At 47.5% G+C, this 14,631-nt stretch overlaps 3 gene segments (V, D, J or C); all 3 read left to right on the top strand.

The window, feature by feature from the left end:
• Nucleotides 1-14,631, top strand: part of LOC112633745 — a 674,114-nt gene that overhangs the window by 464,187 nt on the left and 195,296 nt on the right. The window contains 2 exon segments of the V gene segment in view: nt 7,982-8,069; nt 8,187-8,483. Of these exon segments, the coding sequence occupies nt 8,024-8,069; nt 8,187-8,483 (343 nt within the window).
• LOC112633758 overlaps nt 1-14,631 on the top strand; it is a 72,418-nt gene that overhangs the window by 3,170 nt on the left and 54,617 nt on the right.
• LOC112633757 lies at nt 4,064-5,191 on the top strand. The segment is given in 2 exon segments: nt 4,064-4,222; nt 4,509-5,191. Coding segments are annotated over 2 exon segments (363 nt in total).

Here is a 14,631-nt window from a genome sequence, read left to right as displayed (position 1 = left end):
TGGGGGCAGCTGGCAGGGACTCACAGTGACACAGATGGGGACTTGTAACACAACTGTCCCACCTCGGCCTGGTTCTCATTCTCACCTGCCCTCTGAGCAGCTGTAGGTCAGGCCTCAGGGTCAGGTGTCCTCTCTGGTCCTAACCTGGCCCCTGCAGGGCTGGAGATTTGGAACAGCTTTTCCATACTCTCAGGGCCTACATGTGTTCAATAAAACCTGTACAGGTGGAAGCTCATTAAAAAGCTGCAAGGACCTTTTACAAGTTTGTAGTACACATGAGGACTTTAGGAATCCATATAGTGTCACGTGGCTCCATGTGTAATCACACATCACACAGGGAAGGAGAGAGCTGTTTCACAGGATGCAATCCTGCTGGAATTCCTCTTTTTCTTGGGTAGAAGCAGCTTAGTGGAGGCTGTGTCTCCTCTGTTTTCCTAAATGTGTTGACTCCACATTCTAATGGGGCACCTGAGGCCTAAGGAGGACAGGAGACCCAACGCCTGTGGGCCTCGAGGCCCTTCTTGTCCTGACATTTCACAGAGACTGCAGAGGAAGTGCAGACCCAACCTTGGGTCCCACCTGGGTACTGTCTTCAGGGAACACTGATCTTTCACAGTCTCCAAGTTCCCAGCACCTGCCCCCGTAGGTCTGACCTGACTGGGTGTGTCTCCAGCTCCCTAAGAGCTTGGATTTTATCTTTGGAGTCTGGGCTGCCTTCTGAGGCACTCGCTAAGAAATCCTTGGTTCCAAGTGCAGGACTTGCCCTTCTGCTCCATGTCCCAGGGCTGCAGGCACAAGGCACAGGTCCTACAGGGTGAGGCTGGCACCCTCTTTCAGGAGGGATCTCTCATCCCAGGCCCCAGGGCCAGGTTCACTGGGCTTTCTTTCCTCACTCGGAATCTCCCAGTCTTTTTGTTTCCTTCTTTAAGAGTACAACTGCTTTTTTGGTGAAATCATGTGTATACATCAAAGTTAACAGATTACTGTCACAAGCGCATATATATACAGACCCTCTCCCTAGGTGGGATAACTGTGGACAGTCTGCCATAGTCGTCTTTCTCTCTCTCTCTATCACAAGTGAGAATATTAATAGCACTCTTCTATGCAGACCATATCATATTCTCCAGCTGCACAAGAATGATTCTTATAGTTGCTTAATTTCCTGCCTTTCAGGACCCTGAAATTTCCCATGTTCACATTTGGTTGCCATTTCTCTCTGATCCAACAGCATTCCTTGGAAGTTGAGGCTTATGAAGCATTTTGCAAAAAGTTCCACAGGAAAACTCAAGTTCCTGGTGCACAGTTGGACCATGTTCATTGCGTGCAGAACCTTGTTCCAGGGGTGAGTCCATTTTATGTTTTAACCATCAAAGGGACGGGCATTATGACTTTTGGGCACTGAGTCGTTGGAGGGAAGACAGCAGCCAATGATGACCTTAGGCACTGACGTGTATGTGACCAGTGTCTATATATGGATTTGGAACTTGAAGGTGCTGTTCATTCTGCAGATGGAATTTCCAGCACCGAATCTCCACCACGCAGCCACTAGCACTTGGCAGACGCTCTGTAAGAGGAAGCCCTTCACTGCCAATCACAGCCATTACACGGGTGAAGGTGAGAGAGACTTTTAATAGCTATTACCTCTCAAAACAAACTGAGGAATAAACTCAGGTTCACAAAGTGACTTTGAGGGAACAGCCTGAGGAAGCAAGTTAATTAGCAGCAGAAGGTTTTGCCCAGAGCAGGAGGAATCGCAGAATCAGTGAGGACCTAGTGATACCATGGTGTGGAGGTGCTGTGAAGCATGGTGACATTCAAGAAAACCTGTTCTCTACAAACACCTACCTACCCACAGGCACAGCAGACACCCCAGCTATGCCAAGGGCTCTGTCTTCCTCTAGAGTAAGAGCCTGGTAGCAAGCATGTGCCTCTGAAAGCCAGGTGCCTCATCAGTCAGCTCTGCACAACTGAAACAAAAGGAAAACTACTAGAGAACTTTCCAGAAAACAATCAACCTGCTTGTGCTGGTGCATTGATGGTGACCCAGGATCAATGGAAGTAACAGAAGCTTAATTTCCCCATGGCTGCATGATGGACACCGGGAAGGAAGTGTGGAACCAGATTAACCAGCACTCTAAGTGGCTTCAGCCCCAGGTAAGCAGGAACAAGTGACGGGGCTGAGCCCACTTGTGTCTAATCAGTCCCAGCCTCAGCAGGTGCATCCTGGAGACCACCAGGGAGTGTGTGTGCTCAGCCCCTCCCAGATTGCTGAGCGTAACCAGGAAATTGCCCTCCGCACACCTGCCCGCACCACACACCTGCCCCCAGCTCCTCACTTACAAGACAATATCAAATCAGACATGGATTGGTCTGGGTCCCAGATCCCCTCAGGTTGCCACCGTCCTCTCAGATCCCCACACAGCACTCTTCCCCTCACACTCCTGTTACAGGTTACTCTTTTCCAATATGATGGGGGTTTGTTTTCACTCTTTCTGTATTTTTTGTATTTTCATGGGTAAGCTGAGCCCCTTCTACCTGGTCTTGAGTCAGGCAGGGGCCACACAGAGAAGAGGGATTCCTCCCCTGGGGCCAGCAGTCCATGGATCAAGGCATCAGGGACCTGAGCATCAGGTTCTGTTCCTATGCCTGGACCCAGGAGGCCCCTGAGCCTCCAGCAGCCAGTATGGAGCAGCCACCAGAGGGGCAGCAGAGAGTCGCCTGGGAAAGCCACCTGGGGATGGCGTGGGCCTGGGCATCAAGGAGATGCTGACGTGCAGGGAGGGTCAGCGACCATGACCTACACCTGGAGGGAAATAGGTCCTTCTTTTTCTAGAGTATCATCCTTGACACTGATGTAAAAATTCTAGAATCAAATTTTATCTTCAGCTCTTGTAGATGCTCCTATTTCCCTGACAAAGGTCCAGGCACTTGACTTCCCCACACACCCTCTCCTCACACACCCAGTTGTGCTAAAATGCTGTCCCTGTCACACACACTGTCCTTCCTGAGGTTACACATGTCCCCCTCCCTGCCCTATGCCCTGGGAGCCCCTGTCCTGTAGACATGGCAGCTTCTCCGTCCCTGGCTGCACCCCATCTCCAGTGTCCCTGGGCATTCCCATCTCTCTCCTGGGAAAGCTGCCAAGTCACAGCTCTAGATTTCCTTGTGGGGCACAAAATAGTTGCTCATTAACCTTCTGTTGACTTAATTAAGTTTTTAAGCCCTTGATTTGTTTTCCCCAGCAACTGAAGACGCCTTAGTCATAATAAACATTGACTTCCAGGCGTCTTGCAGTTTGCTGACCCCTCTCATTCTCTCATGGAGCAAACATTTTCTTGACCTCCTTATCTGTCCCTGGTCCTCACAGCACCCCGGGGACACTGGGGCACAGCATCTATGACCTGCCCTAGAGCTCACAGCCAACGCAGAAACTTGGAGCATCCCATGGATCTTCCAACACTCCGTGTGCACTTGGCAACCAAGAAATTTTCTTCTCTAGCACTGAGGAGCTGTGCCCTGGGGTGGGGCCTGTACCTATCCAAGGCAGGTGCTGTCACCTGGAGAGTGGGCACAAAGAGGGTCCTTGCATTAGGTTCTGGAAAGTGTCTTCAAAAATGGATTTAGGCCTACACCCAAAATCTCCTCACAGACACAAATTATTTATGATCAGCACACATCTAGAGGCCTAGACCAAAATTCACCACCTCCCTCCTGAGTCAGGATGGAATGGAGGAGGGGACTGGGGACCCCAGATAATTTCCCTGTCACCACTGTGACTCTATGGCCACCTCCTGCAACAGTCAGGGACAATCCCATACGAGGGGCTTCATATGTCATAGGAAAAACACCCAAAGTCACCTGTGAGCTGTACCATGACCAAGTGAGCCCAGGAGGGGGGTTGAGCACAGGGTGGTGTGGAGATATCTGCAGAGGCTGTGGAACCAGTTTGTAAAGGAGACACTGTAGGCTGAGGGTGGGAGTGCAAGGCCACTCCTCCCCTTCTCTGCATCCTTTGGGGCTGAGCCCTTCTCTGGAAACCACAGATCTCCTCCAGCAGCCGCCCTGACTCTGCTGATTTGCATCACAGGCTGCTCTCTTCAGCAAGGGAATAAGAGAGGCCTGGGAGGAACCTGCCCAGCCTGGGCCTCAGGAAGCAGCATCGGGGGTGCCTAAGCCATGGCCTGGACCACTCTCCTTCTGAGCCTCCTTGCTCACTTTACAGGTGCTGCCCTCAGTGTCCCAGGCACCTGCCCAGTCCCAAGGCTCTGGGTCCAGCCTGGCCTGACAGTTACCGCAGCAGGGCCCTGCCTGTGGTATGCAGGATGCTCATGATCCTGCTGCAGGGGGAGGGGCTGCTGGGGGTGAAATGTCCCCATACTGTTCTTCTGTGCTCATGATCCCCTGAGGACACTTTTATTCCTGAAACTCAGGCCAGGCAGGTGGGAAGGCGTTCTTGGGCTGAGCCCCTCAGTTTCAAGTCTATTCTATTCTCTCCCCTTTTCTTGCAGGCTCTGTGGCCTCCTATGAGCTGACTCAGCCACTCTCAGTGTCAGTGGCCCTGGGACAGATGGCCAGGATCACTTGTGGGGGAAACAATATTGGAAGGAAAAATGTGTACTGGTACCAGCAGAAGCCAGTGCAGGCCCCTGTGCCGGTCATCTATGAGGATAGCAAGCGGCCCTCTGGGATCCCTAAGCGATTCTCTGGCTCCAACTCGGGGAACACGGCCACCCTGACCATCGATGGAGCCCAAGCCGGGGATGAGGCTGACTATTACTGTCAGGTGTGGGACAGCAGCACTGCACACAGTGACACAGGCAGATGAGGAAGTGAGACACAAACCCTTTCCCCATCTGTGTCACCCTCTTTCTCTAATTCCAGGAGTACTATGAACAAAGCCATAAGCGGATCTGGTTCAATTTTCTTTAATCTCTGCCCCCAGCCTGTCCCTCCCTCCAGTGCTTCAGGCGGGGTCTGCAGAAAGTGCATCAGAAGTTCATTTAGGGTGATGTGATGGACTGGCGTTTTGGTGACTCAGCTGTGACTTGGGAAAATAGGGCCTGTATGGAATATCAGACTGATGTAGACATCCACAGTTGGCTCTGGATTTCTATAGGTGGTGACAGGCCAGTCCTTGCCCCAAATGTCCTAGATCAGTCCCCAGAACTGCTCAGCTCAGGCTCCCGTGGTAGCTGGGGCAGAAAACAGACTCCTCCAGGTTTATGCCCTGCCTCAGCGAGGTTAGGTTTCATGACTGCCTGAGGCCAACATCTCAAGACTCTGCCTCAATACAGGAGGACCTAAAAATCCTCCCAGTTCCACAGCTCCCTGTAGGAAACACTGAGGCCTCAATGAGAATCAGGGTCTCCTGCCCGGTGTTGCCTCCCTTACCTCCTTTCACATCCTCTGTGCATGCAATTCCCCATCTCAGAGTCTGCTTCCAGGAAACCCAAATTAAGATCACCAGCCATCCCCAATATGGGGCCATGCGGGAAACTCAGTAGGCCACAGTACACTGGAAAGCATCCTAAATTAGCATTGTAAGTATCCACATGCCCAGGGAGATCTGAGTGTTTCTTGCATTTGTATGGAATGAAAAGGGAGCCTGACTTGCCAGGTGGTCTGGGTTCTGAGGGACAATTGGAGTCAGATCTCCCCGCACAGAAACCCGGGGCATGAGGAGCAGCGTCACCCCATGCAGGGACCACAGATGCACCCACAGGGGGAGCTGCAGGATGGACACTGCCCACCTACATCCCCCACACCCTGTGCAAAAAAATCATTCTTTCCACCCCTCCTTCAGCCTATCCAAGTTGACACTTAAAAAGCCACCACAGCCCCACGCTTGTCAACAGGAAACCCATTCACATTTCCATCAGTCACACAATCTCCACAGATTCTTCAAAACATAACAGTAGCCATGCAAGGTATAAAAAATGTCTCATAAATAACTGTACTTAGATTACATATGAAAATTATACTCTTGATATACTAAGTAAATAAAATATATTATTTAAATTCATTTACTTCTTCTCTTTGTATGTCTAACGTGGTAACTAGATAGTGGGATTCCTATGAGGCTCACATCATATTGTGAATGAACAGTGCTGGTCTGCACCCCTTCAGGTTATAGGGACTGTGGAGTGACCTGGTGCAGGAAGCCCTGTCTCCATTCATAGGCCATCAGTGTGAACCCAGGGAGAGGTGCTTGTATGAGAGAGATAAGAACCCAGGGGTGAACCACCTGCTTGTGCAGGGGACTGAGCCTTCACTTTGAACCAAAGAAGTTTCCTTTCCTATCTTCAATCCTGAACAAGAGGACTTTCTAGACATCTTTTTGTTTCCAGGTTTGTGCCACTTCAGGTTTGGGGATGGCTGGATCCCAGCCAGGGGACACTGAGAAATCCAGGAGTCTCGGCCGGGCGCGGTGGCTCAAGCCTGTAATCCCAGCACTTTGGGAGGCCGAGACGGGCGGATCACGAGGTCAGGAGATCAAGACCATCCTGGCTAACACGGTGAAACCCCGTCTCTACTAAAAATACAAAAAAAAACTAGCTGGGTGAGGTGGCGGGCGCCTGTAGTCCCAGCTACTCGGGAGGCTGAGGCAGGAGAATGGCATAAACCTGGGAGACAGAGCTTGCAGTGAGCTGAGATCCAGCCACTGTACTCCAGCCTGGGTGACAGAGCGAGACTCCGTCTCAAAAAAAAAAAGAAATCCAGGAGTCTCACACTGACTGTTGTATTTCATCTGCTGGGGCCATCCCAAACCACTGTGTACCATTTCCTGTCCTGGTGCTCAAATAGCTGCTCCATGCATTTGTCATGGTTTCAGAGATGAATCCAGGTGGGAAGACAGGATAGTGTATGTTATGATATTTAAATAGAACCTGAATCCCTTAATAGTTATTTTAATATGGAACATTCAAAGAGTTGTGTCATAGGCAATGGGAAAAGATGAAGAAAATTAAAAGCACTGTGAGGAAAAAAACAGAAACGTATTTATCGAATGTGTGTGTGTCTTCAGTGTTGCAGGATTGAGAACGGTCAGCTTTAGGTTGCCCTGAGGATGTGCTTAGATGGGGGAAAGCAAGAAAGCAGGAAATACGCGTCTCTGTGACCTGACACACAAATCACAGTAATGGAAATCAACCTTTCAATAAATCAAACATTCATAATAAATATCACTCTGGTACACACAGAAAGGCCTGTCAGCAAACTTGCCCTTTGTCCTGCTGGGTCTTATCCCCATGGATGACCAGTGTGCAGAGTGGATTCTGCGGTCCCCATTTCTCAGGCTGAGAACCAGAGGGTGAGAAGAACAAGTCGCGTGCTTGTGAGTGGGAAGGACAGGATTGGGAGCAGCGGACTCAGACTCAGGACCGCAGCCCTAGTCGGTGTTTCTTGTTCCCTCTACGGGGACCCTCCCACATGTGCCCGTGTGGATGTGGGTGCACTGCCTGGGGCGGCTGATGTGCTCCAGGGATTCAATGCTGCAGATGGTTCAGCACAAAGCGTGGGGGTGGGGATGGGACAAGGCTGCAGCTGGGGAGACCAGAGACCAACACCACCCAGCAGAGGTTTCCATGGGGTGGGCAGCCCCATTTCCTGAGAATAGAGAGAACCTGGCAATGGGTGCCAGGAAGAGGGCACTTCGAGGTGTGCCCAGGCCTGGAGGGTCACAGACACAGGCACCACACAGCAGAGACACTGAGGGCCAGGAGCTCACTCAGGTGAGGGGCTTCCGCACATCTTTCTCTCCTGAGCAAATCACGTGCAAAGAAATCAACTTCCTGTCATCAGAATAGACAATCAGGGACTTTAGTCTCCTCAGCTGAGCCCCACTGTCAAGGGAAGCAGAAGTCTCTGAGCCCAGGCCCAGGTGAGGGTGGGGTGAGGAGAGGAGCTCAGGACGCAGATTTGCATGGAGGCCCCGCCCTCCTCTGAGGCAGAGGGGATAACACAGGGCTGGGGGCAGGCCCAGTGCTGGGGTCTCAGCAGGCGGCACTCTCGGGACGTCTCCACCATGGCCTGGGCTCTGCTCCTCGTCACCCTCCTCACTCAGGGCACAGGTGACGCCTCCAGGGAAGGGGCTTCAGGGACCTCTGGGCTGATTCTTGGTCTCCTGCTCCTCAGGCTCACCTGGGCCCAGCACTGACTCACTGGAATGTGTTTCTCCCTCTTTCCAGGATCCTGGGCTCAGGCTGCCCTGACTCAGCCTCACTCAGTGTCTGGGTCTCCTGGACAGTCGGTCACCATCTCCTGCACTGGAACCAGCAGTAACATTGGTGGTTATGACCGTGTCTCCTGGTACCAACAGCACCCAGGCAAAGCCCCCAAACTCATGATTTATGAGGTCAGTAAGCGGCCCTCAGGGGTCTCTGATCGCTTCTCTGGCTCCAAGTCTGGCAACACGGCCTCCCTGACCATCTCTGGGCTCCAGGCTGAGGACGAGGCTGATTATTACTGCAGCTCATATGCAGGCAGCGACACTTTCCACAGTGGTCCAAGTTCATGGGGAACTGAGACCAAAACCTGCCCTGGGCTCTCAGGTTCCCTTTTTGTTCTGAAGATGCTTCCTCAACTGGTGCAAGCGGCTTCCTGTAGCACGGCCTTGACAATTCTCAGCTCCTCTCCTTCCCCACTATGAAGTCCAAAAGAAAACTTGCGCTGTGGTTTCTCTTCTGGAACAGTTGACAGTTTCCTGATGATTGTGTGTTGTGGTCCCTGAATTGCAACTCTTCTCAGCTCTTCAAATGCAGGGGACAGTGACAAGGAGCTGTCTGATTCCCTGCTGTTTTCAGGAACATCCTCATCCTAAATGCATCCCCGCCTTCCTCGCTGTGCAGACCAATCTGGACAGAAGTCATTAGAGGGAGTTTCCAGAAATTGCATCTTACTCCACTCTGTGTCCTCCATGCTCTTATGAAGATGGCCCTCCTGGCTGGGCTATTACTTTGCACCTCTGTCCGGAGGCAGTGACCACTGAGGGAAGATCTCAAGATGTTTCTGAGAAATTAGTAACAAACAGGAAGCTGTTGTTTTTCTTATTTCTGTTCCTCCTCTTTGCCCCAGTACCTCAGGTTGCTGAGCTAGGAGATTTTGAGTGGCAGGCTCAGTGTTCTCTCAGAATCCCCCTCCCCTCACATCACTGAGCCCCTGTCTTGGAAAGGCCCCACATGTGGACGGTCTCCCCATAGAATGGGAGATTCCCATGTGGCTCTACAGGGTAGAGTTAGCCTGAGTCCATTCTTTCTTCCTCATTGACATCCAGCATTTCTAATTTGCACGGGCGTCAATACTTTTGTAACTGAAACCTTTATTAATCTACTAATGGTGATAATTTAGAAAATATTCAGACATGAGCTGGATCCAATAAATTTTCTGAGCCTGTTATTAAACATAACTATTATTATATATATTTTAGGTTTCACAAACTTCAAATAAACAGATTGTATTAAAAACAAAGTAACCATTTTACTATATGTGTATCCTATATCATCATGTTGTGTACCTGAAATATGCGCAATAAAATGTGTTTCAATGACAAAAGTGTATTCATTGCCTATTGCTGCATGAAAGTTACTCCTCATACTCAGCATGTTAAGAGCACATGTTTGTGATCGTGTCACTTTGGTGCATCTAGATTTTGAGAGCAGCTTGGTTTGCTGGTTCTGGCTCCAGATTGGTCATGAAGTTGCAGCCAATCTGTCAGGCAGGGCTGCATTCCGAGACCAGAGCAGGTGACCAGGCTCAGCCTGAAGGGGTTCCACTGTCCCTAACCTTTTTGGCAGATGTAGATCAGCTCAGGGTATAAGGAGAGAGTGATGTGTAAGGCCCCTGTCTGGTTCCTTTATGTCAAAGACCATTCCATGCATGTATAATTTTTTCTTTCCTCAGACATCCTATGCATAGAGCCTTGTCCCATTCATTCTAAGCTGCAACATATTCCAGGGCAGAGTTTAAGCCAACTATCTTCTAATGGTTATCACCATGATTTTGATCTCACAAGAAACAGGGCAGTGAACACCTCTATGCAGACTCCTTGTAGCTCACATGTGCATATGACCATAGGATAAATTTCTAGAAGTCCAATTGTTGGATCAAAAGGTTGTATGTTTGTAATTTTCACCCATTATTCTCAGATTCCTCTCCAGCGGGGTCCCACCAATTTATAATGTCAGCCATAAATATTTGATCAGAGTACACTGTTGAAACTTTACATTTTGGCCAACCCATCAGATTGAAAAATGTTATCATGCTATTGTTTTATTTTTGATTTTTCTTATTCTGTTTTGGGTTTAGCATTTTCTCAAATATTTCAGTGGTCTTTATTTTACAGAATTCAGTAAACTTTTTCTTAACTGCCCAGAGGAAAATGATTTTAGTCTTAGGGGTCACAGATAGTGGCTCACAGCTATAATCCCAGCACTTTGAAATACCAAGGTGGGCAGATAGCTTGAGCCCAGGCGTTTAAGACCAGCCTGCACAACATGGTAAAACCTCATCCATGAAACTAAATAAAATTAATTAATTTTTTAAAAAGTACTTTAGTCTTTGTTGCTCAAGAGTGACATTCGCAGATACACAACCATTTAAAACTATAGAAACGACTCTCAGCTCTAGGACCACTTTCTGAGCCTCTTGTTAAACACAGCCATTAAAAACAGGCGGCAGGTCAGGAAAGGCCCACTGGATGTAGCTTCATTGTTCCTGGTGTGTAGGGGTAGGTGAAGTTTGATAATTCCACCAGCATAAGTTCTAGGTGGAGATCTCTTGGTGATTTCACCTCCTACAGTGGCCAGGGGTGTTTCTTTGGATGAGAACATACGTGTATCTATCTATTTGATTGGATCTTGAATCTACCCAAGACAGCCCTGTGTCACAGTCTCGTAACTTTTATCTTCATCTGTTTGCTCTGAGTCATATGATAGTTTTAGCGTAACAGGAACAGACTTGCACTAGATGGAAAATCAGACGGAGAGGGAAGGACAAACGGGCAAGGAAGCTTGCACTATACATGGAATAATTCAGGGCAGGCTCAGAGAAAAAGGTCTTAAAATCAGTTGTGTACCTGAAACCAAAAACATGCAAGATTATTGAAGTTCTGGGAATTTTAAGTGAATAAGGTTTAAGTTTTCATCATATTGCAATTTTATATAAAGCATAAACACTATAAAACTCAGAATGTAACAATGGAATAAAAAAGAGTTTGGGATTTTAAGCTGTAATGACCCCAAAACAAGTTGTCAGGAAAGGAACCTTGATAGCAGAAATGTGTTATTCTACAAATCATCATTTTCTGTAAAAGTATTTTTTTCCCTTTTTCTTAGGTATAAGGAAACATTTCATGAAACATCCTTTTTTCCCACTGTGACGAGTATCATTATCCCACAAAGAACATTAAGGAGGAAACAATTGCACTTTTGTATCAATATTGAGAAGTTTCATTATTAACACATCAATATGTTCATGCTCAATGATAAAATTGGATTTAGTAATTTAATATGCTTACAATAGATTAATTTTTTTCTTTGGGCTATACCATTTTTGTCTATGATTTATCTTAGTTAACTCAGACATATTGTGTTCTAAAAACAACTCAATTTTTGATAGTTTTTGTTTTATTTTCTGTTATCAACTATGGCTCTTTTCCAAACACTGCCAGAGATATCCCATGGCTACTCATTATTTAATTCAATTTTATAGGCATTTGAATTATTTGATATTGCTCTAAATTATTTCAAGAATGCACAGATGTGACTTCCTCCACATCTTGCTCACAAACATTGCTGATGCTGACTCACTCATCTCTTTTAATCTTAATAAAGTAGTTTACTTTTCTGGACTCACAGAAGGTAACAGGAGTGAGGAGGTAGAACCTCCAAAAGCTGCTATCCTTTAAACCCTCAGGATGAATCACAACTGTAGTCTCACCCACACTTGATTTTGATGGTAGATAAATGAGAGTTAAGTCTTAGATTGGTTGTGAGTTAGTTAAGGATTCAGTTAGTTTGGGCTGTTGGGATGGGGTGAATGTATTTTACAAGTGAGAAAGAAATAAGTTTTGGAGTTCATGGGGTGGGGGGTTATTGGCTGAATCCTGTCCCTTAAAATTCATGCAATAAAGTGCTAATACACAGTGTGTGACTGAATTTGGAGAGAGAGTTTTTAGAGGAAATTAAGTGAAAATGAGGCCATGAGGGTGAATTCCAATCCAATCTGACTGGTGTCCTCCTAAGAAAAGAAAATTTGCACACACAGAAGTGAGACACCAGAGATGAGCGTGCAAAGACCATGTGAGGACACCGCAAGGAGGCAGCCACCTGCAAGCCAAGGAGAGAGGCCTCAGGGGAAACCAAACCCACCAACACTTTCACCCTGGACTTTTCAGCTTCAGCACTGAGAAAATTAAGTGTCTGTTGTTTAGGCCACCAGCTCTTTGGCATCTTATCATGGCAGCTCTAGCAAATGAAAACAAGAGGGACCCCAGAGGCCAGGGATGAGGGAGGAGGAGATGGAGCAGGGAGGAGGAGATGGAGCAGGGTGCAGGAGGCAGGACAGGGAGGAGCTGGAAGATCAGGCTCTGAGGTGCGTCCCCTGGGTGGAATCGTAACTCCGCTCAGTACTGCCTGGGGACTTGAAAAAAATGTTTAACCTTCTAATATTGATTCCCAAAAGAAGACTGGATCTTAAGAATAGGACTCATCCTCCTATTCCTATTATAAAAGTGTTCTTGAGGTCATGCTTGTAACACACTTATTCTGTGTCCCGCAGGGGGCACTGTTAGCCTTCATTTAGGGCCCTAATGACACCAAGTCCCCTAATAATGCTCAAGTGCAAAGGGCATGACTGGTGCTTCTTTTGAGGCCCCTTCTCTTGGGTAAAATGTACTCTCCACTCATGACTCCCACCTGGCCCTTCTGCAGACAAGAGCTCAGAGAAATGCTCTGGAAAATGGAGAAGAAATTTGCATCTGCTGCTCACCAGGGAGCCACCCAAAAAGGCAAAACAGGGAAGGAAGTAGATTTGCATGATGAGGTTCTGCTTCCTGTGATAAGAGATGTCTGGTGGCCTCTACCCAGCAGTGGGTCCAGAGGCAGAGCTCTGGGGCATCTCCACCATGGCCTGGACCCCTGCCCTGCTCACCATTCTCACTCTCTACACAGGTGGTGTCTCCCAGGGCTCAGCCCCCAATGAAACCAAAGTCAGCCTGGCCCTGACCTTCAGCTCAGCACAGGGAGTGATGCCCTGGGAATGAGACCTTCATCCTCAGACTCACCTCTTCTGTCTTCTTTTGTAGTTTCTGTGACCTCCTCTGAGCTAACTAAGTTACCTGCAGTGTCTGTGACCTTGAAACGGATGGCCAGGATGACCTGTCAGAGAGACAGCACAGAAGATTTTTATTCATTTGTACCAGCAGAAGCCAGGCCAGGCTCCCGTGCTGGTTATCCATGATAAAATCAACCAGCCCTCAGGGATCCCTGAGCAGTTCCCTGTATCCAGCTCAGGGGCAATGGCTGCAGTGACCATCACTGGGGCTCAGGTTGAAGACGTGGCAATTACTGCTGGTTGGTAGACTTCAGTGGTAGTTATCCCATGGTGACACAGGCAGATGGGAAAGTGAGAAACTCCTTCCCGATCTGTGTCACCTTCTTTCTCCAGCCCCAGAAGGACTGTGGACAAACCTATGAGCAGGTATGGCCCAGTTTACCTAGATCTAAGATCCCCAGGCTGCCCTTCCCTTGAACCTCCAGACAGGCTGTGCAGAAGTGGGTCAGGAGTTGATATACAGACAATTATTATAAGTTTATTCATTTTTTTCAAGAAGTAGAGGAATAACTGAACATGTTAACTAAAAACATGTTCACGTTTTTCCAAAAAAAAGGAAAAATTGGAATTGCAGAGATGAAAACCACAATATCTAAGATTTAAAAAATATACTGGGGATAAGACTGACAAGTTAGATGCTGCAAAAGAAAAGATTAACAAAATATATAAAGATAAGGAAAAAATAATGATGAAAATGAACAGAACATCAGTGAGTTGTAGGGCAACTTCAACAGCCTAATGTATGTATAATTGAAGTCTTTGCAATAGAAATGGGATTAGAATTATACTCCAGTTTTTCAAGAAGTAGAGGAATGATTGAACATATTAAGTGGAAGCACAGAATACCAAAAAAGGACTAATTGACCTTGGACTGCTAATAATTACAGTATCTGAGACATTAAAAACATATTGAATGTGATTGACAACAGATTAGATGATGCAAAACAAAAGATTAGCAAACTCAATAATGTAGCACTAGAAAATACTCAAAATGCAGCACATAAAGAAAAACTAATGATGAAAATGAAGAGAGTGTTATAGGATATTTATAGAGAAAATGAAGAGTGAGTTATAGGACAACTTCAAACAGCCTGAGGTTGGCTGGGAGTGGGAGCTCACACCTGTAATCCCAGCATTTTGGGAGGTCTCGGAGGGAGAATCCTTTGAGACCAGAAGTTCAAGACCAGACTAGCCAACATAATGAGACTTAATCTCTACAAATTTTTTTAAGAAAATTAACTAGGCATCATAGCCTGCAGTTGTAGTCCTACCTACTTAGGAGCCTGAGGCAGGAAGATTGCT

Source organism: Theropithecus gelada, chromosome 10, assembly GCF_003255815.1.
Source record: "Theropithecus gelada isolate Dixy chromosome 10, Tgel_1.0, whole genome shotgun sequence".
Lineage (NCBI taxonomy): Eukaryota > Metazoa > Chordata > Mammalia > Primates > Cercopithecidae > Theropithecus > Theropithecus gelada.
This window is presented reverse-complemented; position numbering and strand designations above follow the sequence as displayed.